Genomic DNA, 18,314 nt, shown 5'->3' with positions numbered 1-18,314 from the left:
CAGCAAACTAGGTCTAGAGGTCCCATTCAATCCAGCTATTCCCCGTCTGGGTATTTTCCCAGAAGATCTGAAAGCATCATATCACAGCGATATATGTGCACCCATGTTCATAGCAGCACAATTTGTAATTGCTAAACTGTGGAGGCAACCCAAATGTCCATCCACTGAGGATTGGATAAAAAAATTGTGGTACTTTTATATAATGGAATATCACTCAGCTATACAGAAAGATAAACTCGAGGCTTTTACAGGTAAATGGTCATAACTAGAGACCATACTCATAAGTTAAATAAACCAGACCTCCATGTGTAAGCAACGTTTTGTCTCACTAGTGTAAGACCCTGAAAGAATGAATAAAAATTAGAAGGTATGATAGACATTGTGAAAGGAAAGGAAAATGCTCAAAAGTAAAGAGCAACTGGGGTGTGGGAAAAGAGAAAAGAAAGAAGGGGAAATTATGTATGTATGCATATACAGGATAGCTAACATAGTTGTGACTTCTATTGCTTTACTGAAAGGAACAATTAGTGATTAATTATTTGCTCAATCTTGCATGTCTCTATTTGCTTTCCTGAGAAACCACTCTGAAGACATCGATACATAATACAACAACCAATGTTAATTTCCTACCACTTTGTCTGTGACTCTGTATTGCTTGTATTGTTCTTATGCTATTTTGTAAATGGATGTGTTTGTTAATACATTTTCCTTTTTTTATTTTTAAATAAATTTTAAAAAATAATAATAAAAATATAAAAACTATTTTTAGCATTTTTGGGCCTTCATTTTTGACTCCTGGTATAAGTTCTTGATCCAGACTCCAGAGGACTGAACCTCAGTTATATCACTTACTGACTTTAATATTGGGCAGGCAACTCAATCTCTTTGTGTCTGAGTTTCCTCATCTTTAAAATGATAATAACAATATTTACATCACAGGGCCACTGTAAAGATTAAGCAAAGAGCCAGAGGTTTGTCTCAGTGGCATAGCTTGCCTGGCAACCATGAGGTGCTGAGTTTGATTCTTGGTACCAAAAAAATAAAATAAAGATTAAGTGAAATATTACACGTAAGGAACTTAAAATATTGCCTAGACCATGGTAATTACTTAGTAAACTTAATATCAACAGAGGAGGCAGAAGATTAGCTCTACATGAAGACTTCTGCCTTATTTCACCTTTGCTCTGAAGATAGGGTCATGCTAATAAATCCTCTCTAAAAGTAATTCTTCAGTTTCTGTGACCATTAGGAAAGAGCAGTGCTCCGGTTGCAAGGAATTACGAAACAAATCAGCTCTCTTACAGCATCTCACAGGCTTCCCTCACTATGCCTAATGCTTCAGCTTTCTCTAGTTAGCTAAGTCCATTACCATTCATGCATCTGGTTCCTAGCTTCTAAATGGGTCTTGACTTCACTTTTCTGCTCTCAAATCCTAATTCTCTTAGTCTATATTGGTCTACACTTTAAAAACTAACTTCCTTGCTGTTTTAGTAGAGTCTCAGAAAGGAACAGCCTTAATTAAACATGTCTAATTTACCATTTTTTACTGGAAGTCTTTTTTTTTTTTTTTTTTTTTTTTTTTTTTTGGTTTTTCTCCGGTACCGGGAACCGAACTCACGACCTTGCGCTTGCCAGGCAAGTCCTTTTGCCGCTGAGCTAAATCCCCAGCCCCCCTGGAAGTCTTAAATTTAAAAATTTTCAGTATAACCTCAAATAACCAAGACAAAATCCACTTTTTCCCTCCACATTTTTAAAGAAACTTTACCCTCACCTTCTTCGAAAGTCACTATTAAATGATGCTTCTAATAGTATAGTGCAACACTGTACAAGGGTATTATTCTAAAATAAATGATAGCTTTTAGGAAAAAAACATTGACAAATTAGAATTTGAGTTTAGGTCCTGCAAATAATTTTGCACAGTTTTGAGGGCTATTTGTGTTTTGAATCAAAGACATACATTTTTTAAAAAGTACTGAAAAATATGCATGTCAAAAACATTATGGAACAGTCTCTATGTCAGATGTTTTCTCTTGAATATTTGCAAAAAAATAATACTAATTCATTTACTCATGCATAACTAAAAATTGGGTCCACAGCATTCTAATTTGTTTATGATAGTTGTATTCTCATAAACTGAATGACTGGCTATAACAAGGGATCTCCACTCTTATCTTTTTAAATGCTATCATTAGTCACCAAGTCAAATACATCAAAGTCAAGATTCCTAAGATTTCCACAGCCAGAGTTAAGTATTCGGAGAACTGCACCATTGTATAGGAACTGAAAGTAGCCTATGAGCTAAAAAGAAAGAGGAAGAGAATCAACAGTTATTAAGAACCTATAATATGGGGCCAGAAATATAGCTCAGGGGCACAGCACCTGCCTGGCAAGCACAAGGTCCTGAGTTCAATTCCCAGTACCAAAAAAACCAAACCAAAACAAAACAAAACAAAAAAACCACCTGTTCTGTGGATGTCCCATCTATCTAATAGAATCCTTCTAATAATAACAAGGTGGAATCATGCCCTCATCATCATATCCCAAAACTGGGGTATGAAGAGCTTGGGAAACTCAGTACTAACTGACAAGAAGAAAGTCCAAAGTAAAATTTGTATTATAATTGTATGTCTTAGGTGCCATTCACAAAATATGCCATTAAACTATACAGTAGACATTTAGTGGTCCATGCATCAGGCCTAACGAAGGGACAAAATAAGAATAAAGATGAGAAGTACCAAATAAAATCATAAAAATTTTAAAATATGGGGAAAATATACATGTAAAATTATATAATTTCATTTAAATAAAGACTTTTTTAAAGTAAAGAAGTAGAACTCTGTCTATTCATTTATAAGATTGTCTACGCTTTCGATGAAAAAAGCCAATTGCAAATTTCCCCTATATAAAAACAAACAAAATTTTTTAATCTGAATCTTGTGTATATATTGCATTAATAAGGAAGAAGGTGTACAAGGCAATAAAGCAGTATTTAAACATGGGCTATTTAACAGCAACTGAAGATATTTAAAGAATTGACGTGCACTAGACATAAGTTACCAGTAGTAACTATTCCTGAATTCTCTCTTCTTCATAGCTATTCTCATTCACTAGGGGCCTGGTCTGAGGAGAAGCTGTGTCTGATGCCATTACTATGTAACCCTTGCATCAACTTTCTCTGGTCCACTCTTTGCCACAGCTGAGCTAGAGAAATGACCCTGCAGTGTCTGGCAGACTGGAGGCTCTCCTGGTAAGGCACTGCAGTATATATGGTGATTTTCACAAAAGTGACAGCCCTAGAGCCTGGGCAAAGGCCGAAGACCAAATCATCAGTAGGAGGCAGTGAGTTGCAGAGTGGATCAAGTTGTTGGCAGTGCTTACTGCTAAACCAAAACTCAAATATTATTCCTTCTAACCACCTGTATCAAAGGGAGAAAATACCTGGTGAATATGACAGGTCTTCACTGTCCTGACAAAAATTTATCTACAGATGACTGCAACACAAGTGAGCATAGCATATTCTCTTGGTAAAAAGCTTAGTATACTATAGATTCTTGATAGCTATTAAAGAGTAGTGGCAAAATAAAGACTTGAAGCAAAGTAAGACCAAAAAATGAGTTTGGCTGAGTGTGATGGCATACACCTGTAATCCCAGTACTCAGGAGGCTAAGGCAGGAGGATCCCTGTAAGTCGGAGGCCAGCCTAAGCTACATAGAACCTTATACTGTAACAAGACCCTTCTCAAAAAAGAACACTTCCTCAATTATTTTAAGAGTCAGAAATTATGGCTGACATACAAAAAAAGTTCTGCAAAATCTGTCATTAATAAAAAATGAGTCAAATAGATGGTGTATATTGCATATGTATATATTTATTAAGTAGATATCCAAAGTGAATCCAATGTATCTCTTCTTTTGTTTGTATTGACTCAGATATATGAAAAACTATTTCATCATGTTTTCACAAAACTAAATAGCTGGGCGTGGTAACACATGCCTGTCATCCCAAGAGTGGGAAGCTAAGGCAGGAGGATTGCCACAAGTTTTAGGTCAGCCTGGCCTACACAGTGAGTTCAGGGGCAGCATGAACTACACAGCAAGACCCTGTCTCAACAAACAAACAAACAAACATACATACAAACAAGCAAACAAAAAACTAAGGATAGTTTTAATGCCGCTATTTTTTAACATTTTGTTAGAAAGAAGCTGGCCATCTCATTTTATGTTACTTTTTTAGAATAAATGGATTCATTTGTTCATTCAACAAATAGTTACTGAAGGTCAGCTGTGTACAGGATACTATAGTTCTTTGCCCTAGAAATATAATTGGGGGCAAAAATAGATAAGAAGCTGGGGATATAGCTCAGCGGCACATTGCCTGCCTGGCAAGTGCAAGGTCCTGAGTTCGATTCCTGGTACAAAAAAAAAGATAACAATCCATACAGCCAATATCCAATAGAGAGGAAACAGTCCATAAAGAGATGAAACATATATAACATAGTACATCCAATGGTGAGCAGCACTATGGAAGAAAATAAGAGACACAGAGACCACAGGTGAGGAGAAGCTTACAATTTTAAGTAGAATGTGATTGGGGACGCGTTGCTGAAGGCAGGAAATTTGAGCAAAGATTTGAAAGAGGTGAGGGGAAAAGAAACATAACAGTGTAGTTTCTTCCCATTTCACAATATCCATTGTATACGTTGGACCTTACAAAAGGAAGGAAGGGAGAAAGGAAGGAAAGGAAAAGGAAAAAAATACAAGACAGTTAAGAGAGTTATACTACTAGTTTCTCTTAGTTCACTGAAAAGAAAGGTCTGTGCTAATATCATCTGGACAATTTTTCATGCCTATATCTTATACTCTGAATAACTACTTTCAAGATAACAATATGTAATGCATAAACTATTGCTATTCTCCTATTATTTTGTTTTGAAATTTGGGGGTTTTCCCACAAAATAAACTTAAAAAAGCAAAAACATAAGAGTGTCCGGGAGGGGTCTGGGGCTATAGCTCAGTGGCACAGCGCCTGCCTGGCAAGTGTGAGGATGTGAGTTTAATTCCCAGTACCAAAAAAAAGAAGTGTCTGGGAGGAGAGAATTACAGGCTGAGAGATTCAACATTTCCAGAGCCCGGAGCCACAGTGTGTCCTGTCACCTCTGCAATGTCACCCTCCACTATTGAGCCTCTCCTTACCTTACTCCAACCAGGCACCAGTGTCCTTTCTGTTGTTTAAGTATTGCCCTGGGGAGTGGGGAACCACAGAGGTAAGCAGGCTAGTAGAAGCACCTCAAAAAAGGCTTTCTCAAGCTGAAAAGCATGCCCCCATTGTATGAAAGGACCTTGGGCAAACAACTACTCTGGAGCAATAATGTCCAACAGAATTTCTGCAATGATGGAAATTTATATATATGTGTTGTCCAGTAAGTAGTCATTAGTCACATGAGGCTGCTAGACACTTAAAAAGTGGCTATATAATCTAAGCACTCTAGAAGGCTGAGGTAGGAGGATCACAAGTTCAAAACCAGCCTGGACAACTGAGTGACTGAGTGAGACTCTCTTTCAAAATTTTGGGAAAAAAAATTTTTTTTAAAGGGCTTTGGCATGTAGCTCAGTGGAAGGTCCTGGAAGGTACCGCCAAAAAGGGGGTGCCTGTTGTGACTAAGGAACTAAAATTTTAATTGTCTTTTACTCTAATTAATAGAAATTTATTTAAAATAGTCAAATGTGGCTAGTAGCTAGCACGTTGATCAGCATTAATTCTAATGTAAGGGTAGATCTTGAGAACACAGACATTTCTCATTAATAGAAATACTTTATTTCTAAAGAAAAATGTTTGATTTAATTTGCTAAAGTTCAAGTTCATCAAATGAGAATTTAATGATTAAATGTAGCAATTATGACAGCTTTACTTAATCATCATACAACATGAATTAGCTGCTATCAGCCATGTCACCTTTGGCTCCTGCAAGGAAAAGCTGCTATTAGGCTTTCTTACTCTCAGCTAAGTGCTTCCCCCTGGATGACTTTTCTAAATTGCTGAAATAACAGTTCACAACTTTTAAAAATGTTCTGAAGTAAGTTGCATTTCCTGCTGGCAAGGTTTTCTTCTCAATTTGTTTATTTTTCTGTTGACAGACATGAATATGCAAACATAAAAATATGAATAAAATAGAACAAATGGGATATGGTATAACATACTATATGTCTGTATGTTATTAAATTCTAACAGAATAGAATCAAAGACTGTGATTAGTAGAATGGCTTGTGAGATAGTTTTTGGGAACTGCATTCATATGGTTTCATTTTCCACAAAACTGAGAACAGGCCAGACACACTGGCTTATGCCTATAGTTCCCAGCCCTCAGGAGACTGAGGTAGGAGGACTATCATGAGTTCGAGACCAACATGGGCTACACAGTGAGCTCAAGGCCAGCCTGCACTTCAGATCAAGACCCTGTTTCAAAAAAGCAAACAAAAAACAAAAACATCCACTGGAAATAGGAGGCACTTGTTATTTCAAGATAGGAAAGGCCAATCTTTAAAAATTACTCTGTAAAAGCATATGCGGGGCCATGGGTATAGCTCAGAGGCACGGCACCTGCCTGGCAAGCGTGATTCTCAGTACCCAAAAAAGAAAAAAAAAAAGCATATGGGTCCTAAGAAAGAGGCACATATATATGTACTATATCAAAAACATGACTATTATAGCTGCACAAGAAAACTGCATGTTTTAGAATCTCTATGTTTAAATCAACAGCACTCAGAGAGGATGAAAGCCAGTTACTAAAAAATTTATTGCTTGGTTAAAACTTGGTTTACAATTCAAAGGAGTTTTAAAACCTCTGTGCTGTTACGAAACTTTATGAGGTTTACAGAGGAGATGAAAACAGAAATAAAAAGATCTGACAAACAGAAAATGCCAAAAATATTTTCAGCATTATCAGCATGAATTTTTTTCCCCATCATTACTTTTACTTTATCCCTACACAACTAACTTTGATTTAACTGCCAGAAAAGACAACTGTTTTCTGGGGTCCCATGTAAAACGTAAATGTTTGATGGACAAAGCTGAATAAAATAAAATTTTTATATTTTTTTAAAAATTAGAATGTAGTAACTGTGTTGTTTGTATTGCTCTTATGCTATTTTGTAAATGGATGTCTGTTTGTTAATATGTTTTCTTTCTTTTACTTTTAAAATGAATTTAGGGGCTGGGGATTTAGCTCAGCGGCAAAAGCGCCTGCCTGGCAAACGCAAGGTCGTGAGTTCGGTTCCCGGTACCAGAGAAAAACCAAAAAAAAAAAAAAAAAAAATGAATTTAAAAAATAAAAAAAAATTTTTTAAATTAGAATGTGAACTCCATAAGGGCAAGAGTTTTCAGTAAGTACTCTTAGCACTTAAGACAGCTCAGGCACATAAACAGTACACAGTATATAAATATTTATTAAATTAATAATCTGACCAAAACTTTTTGCTAAAGAATCCAAATTATGGTAATAGAGTCTCATTTTACTTATCAAATATTTTTCTTTTACCATCTATATAACGGAAAGGCCTTTTGAAACCTTACTACTAATCCACAAGATTAGTCAAATCCTTTATATTCCTCATTTCTAAGAATTCTATGATCCTGTTCACTTCTAAGAATTATTCTAATAGTAACCTAAAATGAAAGGGAAAACCTGAAACCTGTTAAAATGGAATATAATAAAGTATTAAAATAAAACATTGAAATTACTACTAAAATAACTGCACAATAGATAATTCTAGACTTTTCATAGTTTTCTTACATCTTTTCTAGTTCTCTTAATTCTCTTCTTTTGCTTAGTCTTGTTTTACTGTCGAACCCTTCACTTTCAAAGTTAAATAAATTGAAGGGCTATAAGTGCACTGAAGTGCACTGAATTCTTTAAACTTTATACTAATAGTGAAAATTTATCATAAAATCAAAATTTAATACACATTGGAAGACTCTCAGCTGGAATGTTTGCTGAAATGCTGTTTACTGCAAAAGTCCCAATATTTGATCAACTAACAATGAAATTTAAATCAGGTCTGAACTCAGGAAATTGACCTTTATAATATTTTAATATGACATTTATCATGATATATAAGGTAGCTGTTTTGAACAGATTTAAATGTCTATAACTTACAGTCAGATTTCGATCCCAGATCTGTATGCTTCCATTTTGGCAGGCAGCTGCTATGAGGTTTCCATCTCTACTGTATGTGCATGTAGTGGGTATGACTTTTTTACCCTGCATCGTCCGTGGCTTAAACACACTTTTTTGCTTCTTCGGATTTTCAACCTCCCATAGTCTCACAGTCCTAGAACAAAAAAGGGGATTTTCTTTTACAAAAAGAAAGAAAACTAAGACAGGAGTCCATAAAGACTGCTTCATCTTTTAAGTATACATTTCTAATAACTATTATAAAATAATCATATCCTACTAATACATACAATTGTATGCATTTATGTATCAGTTAAAGAATAAATTTTAGACAGGCATGATGGCACAAGCCTATAGTCCTAGGACTCAGGAAGCTGAGGTAAGAGACCTTGAGTTCAAGGCCAGCCTGAGCTACACTGTGAGTTCAAGACCAACCTGAACTATATAAAGACCTTGTCTCAAAAACCAAAAATAAATAAGTAAATACATAAACAAATTTTTAAAATTTTATGTAGAAGCAATTTTTAAAGGTAAATGATTTTTTATCATTCTAATAAATGACTCAAAATTAATTTAAAAATAACACGAAACCACAAAACATTTGTCACATGGTTATTCATAGAAATAAAATGAACCATGAGAACTGTGTTGCCATCAAATCAAAAAGCAAGTGGCAAATTCTACTTCAAATCTATTATAAATAGAGGTGTTCTCTAAAACAGTGGCCTCTAAACTCTTCTAACTATACACTTGATCAGTGAAATTGTTGAACATATGGTCCCTGTGCACACATATTAATCTGTAAATTAATTATAGGTGGTAATATACTGTTCTATAACATATACCAGAAAACACATTGAAAATAAGTCACTAAAAAGAATGATACCCTGCTCTAGGACCTGAGTTTTGATGTCTCAGGGGAGGAATAGAAGCACAGCTGTCTGCTCCTGAGCTTTTACCAATACATAAGCTACAACTCCAGGGCTAGAGCAGGGGCAGAATATCCTTCTACTCACAACCCTGGGGGAAAGAAGCACTGCTACCAAGGGACAGTAGAACAAAAGTATAAAGTACAGAAAAACAAAGATAAAGTCAGTAACTTCTGGCAGAAATTATGCAAGCAAAAGTACTATGGAAAAACAGCTTTAATGTTCTAAAAGAAAAAAATCAATCCAACATTCTATAGCCAGTGACAATATATTTCAAACATAAATAAAACCAAGTTTTCTTCAGATGAGAAAGAGCTGAAGCAATGCACTGTCATCCAATATCTCCTATAAGTAAAAAGTAAAAACAAATATGATACAAATGGAAATCTGAGGGGCTGGGGATTTAGCTCAGCAGCACAGCACCTGCCTGGCAAGCACAAGGTCATGAGTTTGGTTCCTGGTACCGGAAAAACAAAAACCCCAAAAAATTTAAAAAACAAAAACAAAAACAAATGGAAATCTGAATCTATAGAAAGAAACGTTGGTAAAAAAAAAAAAAGTAAATGTAAAAGACATGTTTTTAAAAGTTTTTAAATCTCTTTAAGAAATAAGATCCATAAAGCAAAAATAGTATCCATGTATCATGAGGTTTATAATATGTCCAAGTAGAAAAAATAAATAATAATAATAGCACAAAGACTGGGTGGTTTTGACTACCTAAAAATATATGTTACAAATTCTAGAGCAATCTCTAAAGCAAAATGAATACGTAATAATGGAGACAAAATGTAAGCAAAGCTTAGTTCTTTTAAAAGCAAGAAAAGAATTATAAACGTGATAAACACAAAACAGCAACATGACTGATGTTAAATCCAACCTCATCAATAATTACATTAATTGTAAATGGTGTAAAACTCTAATTAAAAGGCAAAGGACTCAATTAGGTTAAAGCAAGACCCAAGCAGATTACATCCTGGGAACAGACACAGACAGACACACAGACACAGACAGATGGACAGAGGGGAGACGGAAAGAGAGTACCTGCAAATAAGAACAAAAACATGGAGTGACCACTAATGTCAGACAAGATGGATTTCAGAAGAATGAAAAATATGACCAGAGGCTAAGAGGAAAATCTCATAATAGTCTATTGAGTCATAATTATCCCAACTGTATTTGCCCTTACTAACAAGGTATTAAAACATGAAAGCCACTTAAAAACAGGTAAAATATCAAACTCATAATTATAGCTGTACACTTTAAGACACCTCTTTCAGTAACTAGTATGAAAGTAGACTCCTCTATCCTTCTCATCTATAAGTATACAAAAGACCTGAAAAACATGGCCAATATAACCTAACATTTTTTTTTTTTTTTTTTTAAACTTACATTTTTTTTTGTTGTTTTTTGTTTTTCTCCGGTACCGGGAACCGAACTCACGACCTTGCGCTTCCCAGGCAGGCACTTTTGCCGCTGAGCTAAATTCCCAGCCCAACCTAACATTTATAGAACATTCAACAAGTGGATAAACATTCTTCTCAAATGTACATTGAACGCTCTCATTAAGACAAGCAATATTCTAGGCCATAAAGCAAATCTAAACAAATTTAAAATGGCTGAAAAGTCAAAATATGTAAATAAACAAAAAGTAAAATTAAATAAGCAATCAATAACAAAAAATACCTGGAAATGTATCTTTTCTAAATGTTTAGAAACAAAGAAATTCTAAATAATGAGCCAGTGGTGAAAAAAAAAACCTACTAAGGGGAAACTCATTGCACACAAGTTCCTGGTACATGTTAGCTTTCATTATATAACTATAGAGCTAGCTCCTACAGTTAAAGTTAAAGCCACAAATTAATATTTACCACAGTTGGTTAGTTGCCCAGCTGTGATGGATGTTATTGTTATTGCTAATTGTACTACTTTAGTTCAGATGTCATACGTGTTATAATGTTTCTCTCCCCATGATGACAACAAGTGTGATTGCCTGGGGTCATAACCATCACCATGGTCCAGTACAAAAGAATGGAGTGCACAGCCAAATAGTAGCAACCTCCCATCCTTAATGAATTGAGAAGGTAAGTTCTTGGGATAGACACAAAGACCAAGAAACACTTACTCCTAGGAGATTTCCCTGAGGAATAGACATTTCTTACAGAAGCCACAATACTAGGATAAAGTTATCTACCATAAGAAATCTACAAGCGCCAACACAGAAAATGAAACAAAATAAAATACAGAAAATGACAAGACACGGAAGCAAAAATGTAACCCCTAACCTGCAGCCTACCCAGGATAAGTCCAGAGCACAATGAGATAGAAGAAATTGGAAGCCACACACTGGAACTTTCTCAAATGATAGCAGTACACATTAAAAAAAAATGGAGGTGGCTATAGAAAAAAAATACTCTTTAAGTTAAAAAAGAAATGATAAATGTAGAGTAGATATACATAAAAAATAGATGAGCCTAGGAAAATGATGGAAACCATGAATTCCCAACATAGGAAATACGTGGAATCCATGAAACATATCCAAACAGATACCCAGGGTATTAAAAATTCCACTGAAAGTATATAAAACAGATTGAATGAAGAAGATAGAATATCAGATTTAGAAGACAGGATTGTAGTTAGTGACCAGAAAAGAAAAGATAGTAAGGGACCATGAAAAATCAATTCAACAGCTGCAAGACGAACAAGGAAGGACAATATAAGATTGATCAGAGTCAATGAGAAAGCTAAAGATAGTACAAATGCCATAAAAAAAAAAAAAAAAGCCAATTCAAAGTAATGGCAGAAAACCTCCCAAACATGAACAAAGAATTTGACACATATATAAGTGACACATACAGAACTCCACTTAGCCATGATCAAAATAAATCTACAGCAAGGCACATAATAATCAAAATTCCAGAAACTCAGCATAAGCACAGAATATTAAAAGTGGTCAGAGAAAAAAAACAAACCGCCTATAAAAGAAAACCCATTAGAATCACAACAGAGTTCTCAACACACACCCTCAAGTCAAGGAGAGTTTGGAGTAAAGTATTTCATGCCCTAAAAGAAAACAACCTCCAACCTAAATCAATGTACCTTGCAAAACTCTCTTTTGGAATGAATAGAGAAATAAAATACTCCCATGACAAAAGACAATGAAGGAGATTCATTACCACCAAACCACCTCTCCAAAATGTTCTGAAGGTTATTCTAGAAATAGAAAAGGGAGACCACAATTCCAAGAACATCAAGAGAAGGAAGCCCCAAGGCATGGGAAGCAATTAAAGGAAGGAAAAGACAGGATACTAAAAACAGGAATATGATATAGCAAGGATAAGCCAACACATATCAGTTATAACTGTCAATTTAAATGGTTTCATATGAACAATCAAAGGAAACAAACTGGCTGAATGGATCAAGAAGCAAGAGCCAACAATACACTGCATACAAGAAACACATTTAACTAAAAAAGAAATTCATAGACTAAAAGTCAAAGGATGGAAAACAACACTCCATGCAACAGGATCCCAGAAAAAAGCAGGGATAGCTATTCTATTTGCAGACAATGTGAACTTCCAAGACTGATCATAAGAGACAGAAAAGGACACTACATACTGTTTAACAGAAAACTATAAGAGATAACAATCACAAGAATATATGCACCAAATACCAGTGTACCCAACCACATTAAACATGTATTAATGAACATGAAAAAAATCAAACAAGCACTAACACAATTGTAAAGAGGAACCCAATACCCCACTGTCACAAGTAGACAGATCAACTAGACAAAAAAAAAATCAACAAAGAAATACCAGAACTAAACCAAACCTGTGAAAAAATGGACTTAGAAGATGTCTACAGTGTGTTCCACCCTACAACATACATTCTTTTCAGCTCCATATGGAATGTTCTCCAAAACATACCACATTCTAACACTTAGAACATGCTTAAGAAAATGCAAAGGAATTGACATTTTTCAGTGCAAATTATCTAACAATGAAATTGAAAATCAATGGCAAAAGACCCCTCAAAAAATACATAAACACCTGGAAATTACAGTAACTCCCTCCTGAACAACCAAAGGGTCACAGATGAAAGTAAAGAAGAAATTAAACAGTATCTACGATTAAATGATAATGCTGATAAAACATACTGAAATTTATGAACACACTGAAAGCAGTCCTAATGGAAATTTATAGTAGTGAATTCTCACATCAGGAAAACAGAATGAGCTCAAATAAACAACCTAATGTTCAATCTCAAACTTCTAGAAAAAGAAGAACAAATCAAACCCAAAGCTTGAATGACACAGGAAATTATAAAGAGCAGAAATTAATGGAATCAAGACTAAGAAAACAATACAAAGAATCAATGAATGAGAGAGTTGGTTCTTTGAAAGACTAAATAAAATTGATAAACTCTTAGCCAATCTTAAGAGGAAAGAAAAGACTCAAATTCATGCAATTAGGAATGAAAAGGGTGAAATAACAATGGATCCTGTGGAAATCCATAAGATCATCAATACCTACTTTGAGAACTTATACTCTAATAAAACACAGAAGAAATTCACAGATTCCTATATACATATGAATTTCTAAGAGATATAAAAATTTTAAATAACTTGGTATCAGTCAATAAAATTGAAAATGTAATTAAAAACCTACCAACAAGGAAAAGCCCAGGTCCTGATAAATTCACACTGAATTATACAAGAAATTTAGAGAATTAATGCCACTAATGCTGAAATTCTTTAATGAAATCAAAAGGGAAACAATATTCCCAAAGTCATTCCTGGAACCAAGTAGTAACCTGAAACCAAAGCCTGAGGACCCAACCAAAAAAGAGAACTATGAGCCAATGTCCTTAATGGACACAGATGCAAAAATCCTCAATAAGATATGGCAAACAGAATGCAGCAAAGCATCAAAGTTATACACCATGACCAAGTAAGATTTACCCAGGGATGTAGGGATGATTGAACGTATACAAATCAATAAATGTAATATACCATCAACAGAGCCAAAAACAAAAATCACATGATCATCTCAATAGATGCAGAAAAAGCATTTGACAAAGTTCAACACTGACTCATAATAAAACCCTACAGAAAATTGGAATAGATGGTCTTTATCTCAATCTGATAAAAGCCATCTATGACAAACCAGCATTGTACTAAATGGACAAAAACTGAAAACTTTCACTCTAAAATCAGAAACAAGCCAAGGATGTCCACTACTCTCTAAGATATTATCAATATTAACATGTTTTATTCACATTTACCTCTTTAATCTATCCAACACTTGTTTGTATACATTTCCTCAAAGTATTAGCCAAATAAACAGCACCTTTATTAAAATTTTACTGCTTCTACTTTAGAAGAGTATTTGTTCAAAACTAAACTTGGATTTTTTAACTAAAAAAAAAAAAAAAAAAAAAAAAAAAACAATAAAATACAATGTAATGTCATGGCAGTTAGCCAAAGCAGAGCATAAAAGAAAAATACAGAATTAACTATATTAACTTTGTTTTCTTTGTTTCTTCATCCCTTTCTCCTCCTCCTTCCCTTCCTATTTTTGTAAATTTGAATCTTGGGTAAATGATTTGTAGTCTTCCAAAAACAAATGCATCATTATCAATAGACTAAAATGAAAAGAAAGTATAATTTCAATTTATGAAAGTAATATTTGAAAATGCCAATATCCATTAATTATTTAAAAAACAAAACAAAAACTAAAAACATCTCAGGATAAAAATTATTAGTTTTTATATACACCAATAATGAACAGGCTGAGAAAAAAATCAGGAAAACAATTCCTCTCACAATAGCTTAAAAAAAAAAACCAGGAATCAACCTATTCAACAGTTGCAAGATGAGGCGAAGAGGAATAATGTACGACTGATAGGAGTCAATGAAACAGCAGAAGGCAACACAAACAACATAAAAAGAATATTTACAGAAATAATAGCAGAAAATTTCCCAAGCATGGAAACAGAACCTGACATACAGGTAAATGAGGCATATGAGAAAGTGTTCAATATCATTAGTCATTTGAGAAATGCAAATTAAAACAACATTGAGATTTCACCTCACCCCAGTAAGAATGGCTATCATTAAGAAATCAACCAGTAACAAATGCTCGCGAGGCTGTGGAGAAATAGGAACTCTTCTCCACTGGGGTGGGAATGCAGACTGGTAAAACCACTGTGGAAATCAGTTTGGAGACTCCTCAGCAAATTAAGTCTAGAGGTCCCATTCAACTCAGCTATTCCCCTTCTGGGTATTTTCTCAGAAGATCTGAAAGCATCATATCACAGTGATATATGCACACTCACGTTCATAGCAGTGTAATTTGTAATTGCTGAACTGTGGAAGCAACCCAAATGTCCATCCACTGAGGATTGGATAAAAAAAATTGTGGTACTTTTATATAATGGAATATCACTCAGCTATAAAGATAAACTCGAGGCTTTTATAGGTAAATGGTCACAACTAGAGACCATACTCATAAATGAAATAAATCAGACCTGCATGTGTAAGTGTCATATTGTCTCACTACTGTAAGACCTAAAGGAGTGAATAAAAACTAGGAGGTATGATAGACATTGTGAAATGAAAGGAAACTGCTCAAAAGCAAAGGGGAACTGGCGTGAGGGAAAAGAAAAATGAAAGAAGGGGAAATTATGTAAATATGTATATACAGGATAGCTAACATAGTTGTACTACTGTCTTCTATTGTTCTACAGAAAGGAACAGTTAATGATTACTTGTTTGATCAATCTTGTATGTCTCTATTTGTTTTCTTGAGAAACCACTTTGAAGAGATCAGTAAGTAATACAATAACCATGGTTAATTTCCTACTACTTTGTCTGTAGCTCTGTTTTGTTCATATTGTTCTTATGCTATTTTGTAAATGGATGTCTGTTTATTAACATGTTTTCCTTCTTTTATTTCTTAAAAAGAAGAAAGGAATCAACCTAACCAAGGTGTTCAAAGATCTCTACAATGAAAATTTTAGAATAATGAAGAAGTTGAAGAAGAAACTAGAAGGAGGAAAGGTCTCACATGTTCGTGAATCCACAGAATTAATAATGGTAAGTGGCCATATTACCTAACATACCTATACAGGATGGTACTGGCACATAAAACAGACATTTACTCCAATGAATAGAACAGAAGAAACAGCAATGACTCCATGCACCTTCAGCCATCTAATTTTTGACAAAGGGACCAGAAATATACTTTGGGAAAAAAAGATAGCCTTGTTAACAAATGGTGCTGGGAAAATTGGTTATGTATGTGTTGAAGACTGAAACCAGACCCCTATTTCTCACCCTGTACTATGTGGAAATCAAAATGGATTGAGGACCTAGATGTAGAAACAGAAACCTTGAAACTGCTGGAAGACTGCATAGGCAAAACACTTGACTTCAAAGGCACAGGCAAGTACTTCTTAAACAGAACTCCAGTAGCACAGAAAATATTATCAAAAGCAATAAATGGGATTACATGAAATTAAAAAGCTTCTGCACAGCAAAGGAAACAGTCACAGATAAGGAAAAAAGGGATTAATTATATCATTAAGAGATCATGATACTGACACAAATTTACTAGAGTGAAAAAAGTGCCTGCTACAGTACAGTGGAACAACAGGTTCTAAAATAGCATATATGGCATTAGCAATTTTTTTTATTTTCAAAAATACATTAATGTATAGAGACACTAATAAATGATTGAGAATGGTGTCCACTTACAGCTTTAATGTGTCTCTGGGAGTGAGGTGCCGAGCTTTTTTTTTTTTTTTTGGCTTGTGCTATTTTAAAATATTTCTAAATGGAGGAAATTAAAATTGCTATAGCTTTAAGCAAGATTTGGAGGCACATGCCTGTATGCCCAGCACTCAGGCTGAGAGAAGAGGATTGCCATTACATGAAGACCAGCCTGAATTACGTATCATGAAACTCTATCTCAAAATATTGCTCTAAGTATGTGAAATGAGGGATATATAAATTAGCTTGGTTGTAGAAATCATTTCACTAGGTATATCATATCTAAAAGCATGGCTGTATACCTTAAATATATGATTTTTGTCTCAATAAAATATGGGAAAAATCACCTAGGAATAGAATGAAACTTTCTGAACCTAATATAAAGGATATCTATGAAAAAGCAACAGGAAATGCTTAGTGAAGGAAAGCTAAATGTTTTTTCCTTTGCTTGAAAGCAAAACAGTGATAGCAGCTCTCATCATTTCTATATACAAATTAGAAAGAAAAAATAACACTATTAAGAGACCACATAATCCTCTACATAGAAAAGCCCAAAAAGAGACAAAAATGATCCTAGAATTAGTGTAAGTGAGTTTAGCAAGGTCAGAAATTATGTATTATTATATTTCTAGTGACTAACAACAAACAACAGGATATTGGAATAATGAAAATAACAGCATTCATAACAGTATGAATAAGTATGAAATCTAACAAGATATGGTCACTGTACACTATCTGTACTTTGAAAACCATAAAACATTTCTAAGAGAAATGAAAGAGCTGCATAAATAAGATATAATGTACAGATAAATTTGAAGGGTCAATATTACTAAGATTTCAAATCCTCTCAAACTGATCTTTAAATTTAATGCAATCTCTATTCATTTCATTTGACCAATGAGGCAAAAATGAAAGGACAGTGTAGGACTTCAAAGAAGTGTGGGACTTCTTATTTACTCCTTCATCTGCCAGTAATCTGGAAATGATATCTGGGTACAAGTAGCATCCTGGCAGAGTAACAAAATAGAAGGTACTTAATGACCCTAGAACCATCAAACCAGCTTTGCAGTGGCTAAACCTATACTTCTTAATTATTAAGATGTGGGGGGCACATAGGAAAAAAACAACAGAGAGTGGCAGAGAGACAGACTTAAGTATTATATATAATAACATATAATTCTTAAAGCTGATTTATTATGGTATAACACATGTATATTTTTAAATAAAAAATTCTGTGTTTTTAAAAATGCATGGTTCTACCATTCCAAACACTTTCCTTGTAAAGACCTTTTTATAAAAGCCCTTTCCCTCTCCATCCTTAATCTTTAGCCATCATTGACCTGTTTTCTATTTTTTTTTTTTTTTTTTTTGGTTTTTCTCTGGTACCAGGAACTGAACTCACGACCTTGCGCTTGCCAGGCAGGCGCTTTTGCCGCTGAGCTAA

At 34.4% G+C, this 18,314-nt stretch overlaps 1 protein-coding gene and 1 long non-coding RNA gene across 3 annotated transcripts in view; one reads left to right on the top strand and one right to left on the bottom strand.

The window, feature by feature from the left end:
* Nucleotides 1–18,314, bottom strand: part of Wdr70 (WD repeat domain 70) — a 281,725-nt gene that overhangs the window by 104,305 nt on the left and 159,106 nt on the right. For both annotated transcript variants that reach the window (XM_013514960.1, XM_013514961.1), the window contains one exon: nt 8,153–8,327. In XM_013514960.1, the coding sequence (XP_013370414.1) occupies nt 8,153–8,327 (175 nt within the window). The remainder of the gene's footprint in view (nt 1–8,152; nt 8,328–18,314) is intronic.
* The window catches only part of LOC102016496, an 11,776-nt gene continuing 9,533 nt past the window's right edge, over nt 16,072–18,314 (top strand). The window contains exon 1 of the long non-coding RNA XR_261217.1: nt 16,072–16,195. This is a non-coding gene — a long non-coding RNA (uncharacterized LOC102016496). The remainder of the gene's footprint in view (nt 16,196–18,314) is intronic.

Source organism: Chinchilla lanigera, unplaced genomic scaffold (genome assembly GCF_000276665.1).
Source record: "Chinchilla lanigera isolate Chin_1 unplaced genomic scaffold, ChiLan1.0 scaffold00025, whole genome shotgun sequence".
NCBI lineage: Eukaryota > Metazoa > Chordata > Mammalia > Rodentia > Chinchillidae > Chinchilla > Chinchilla lanigera.
This window is presented reverse-complemented; position numbering and strand designations above follow the sequence as displayed.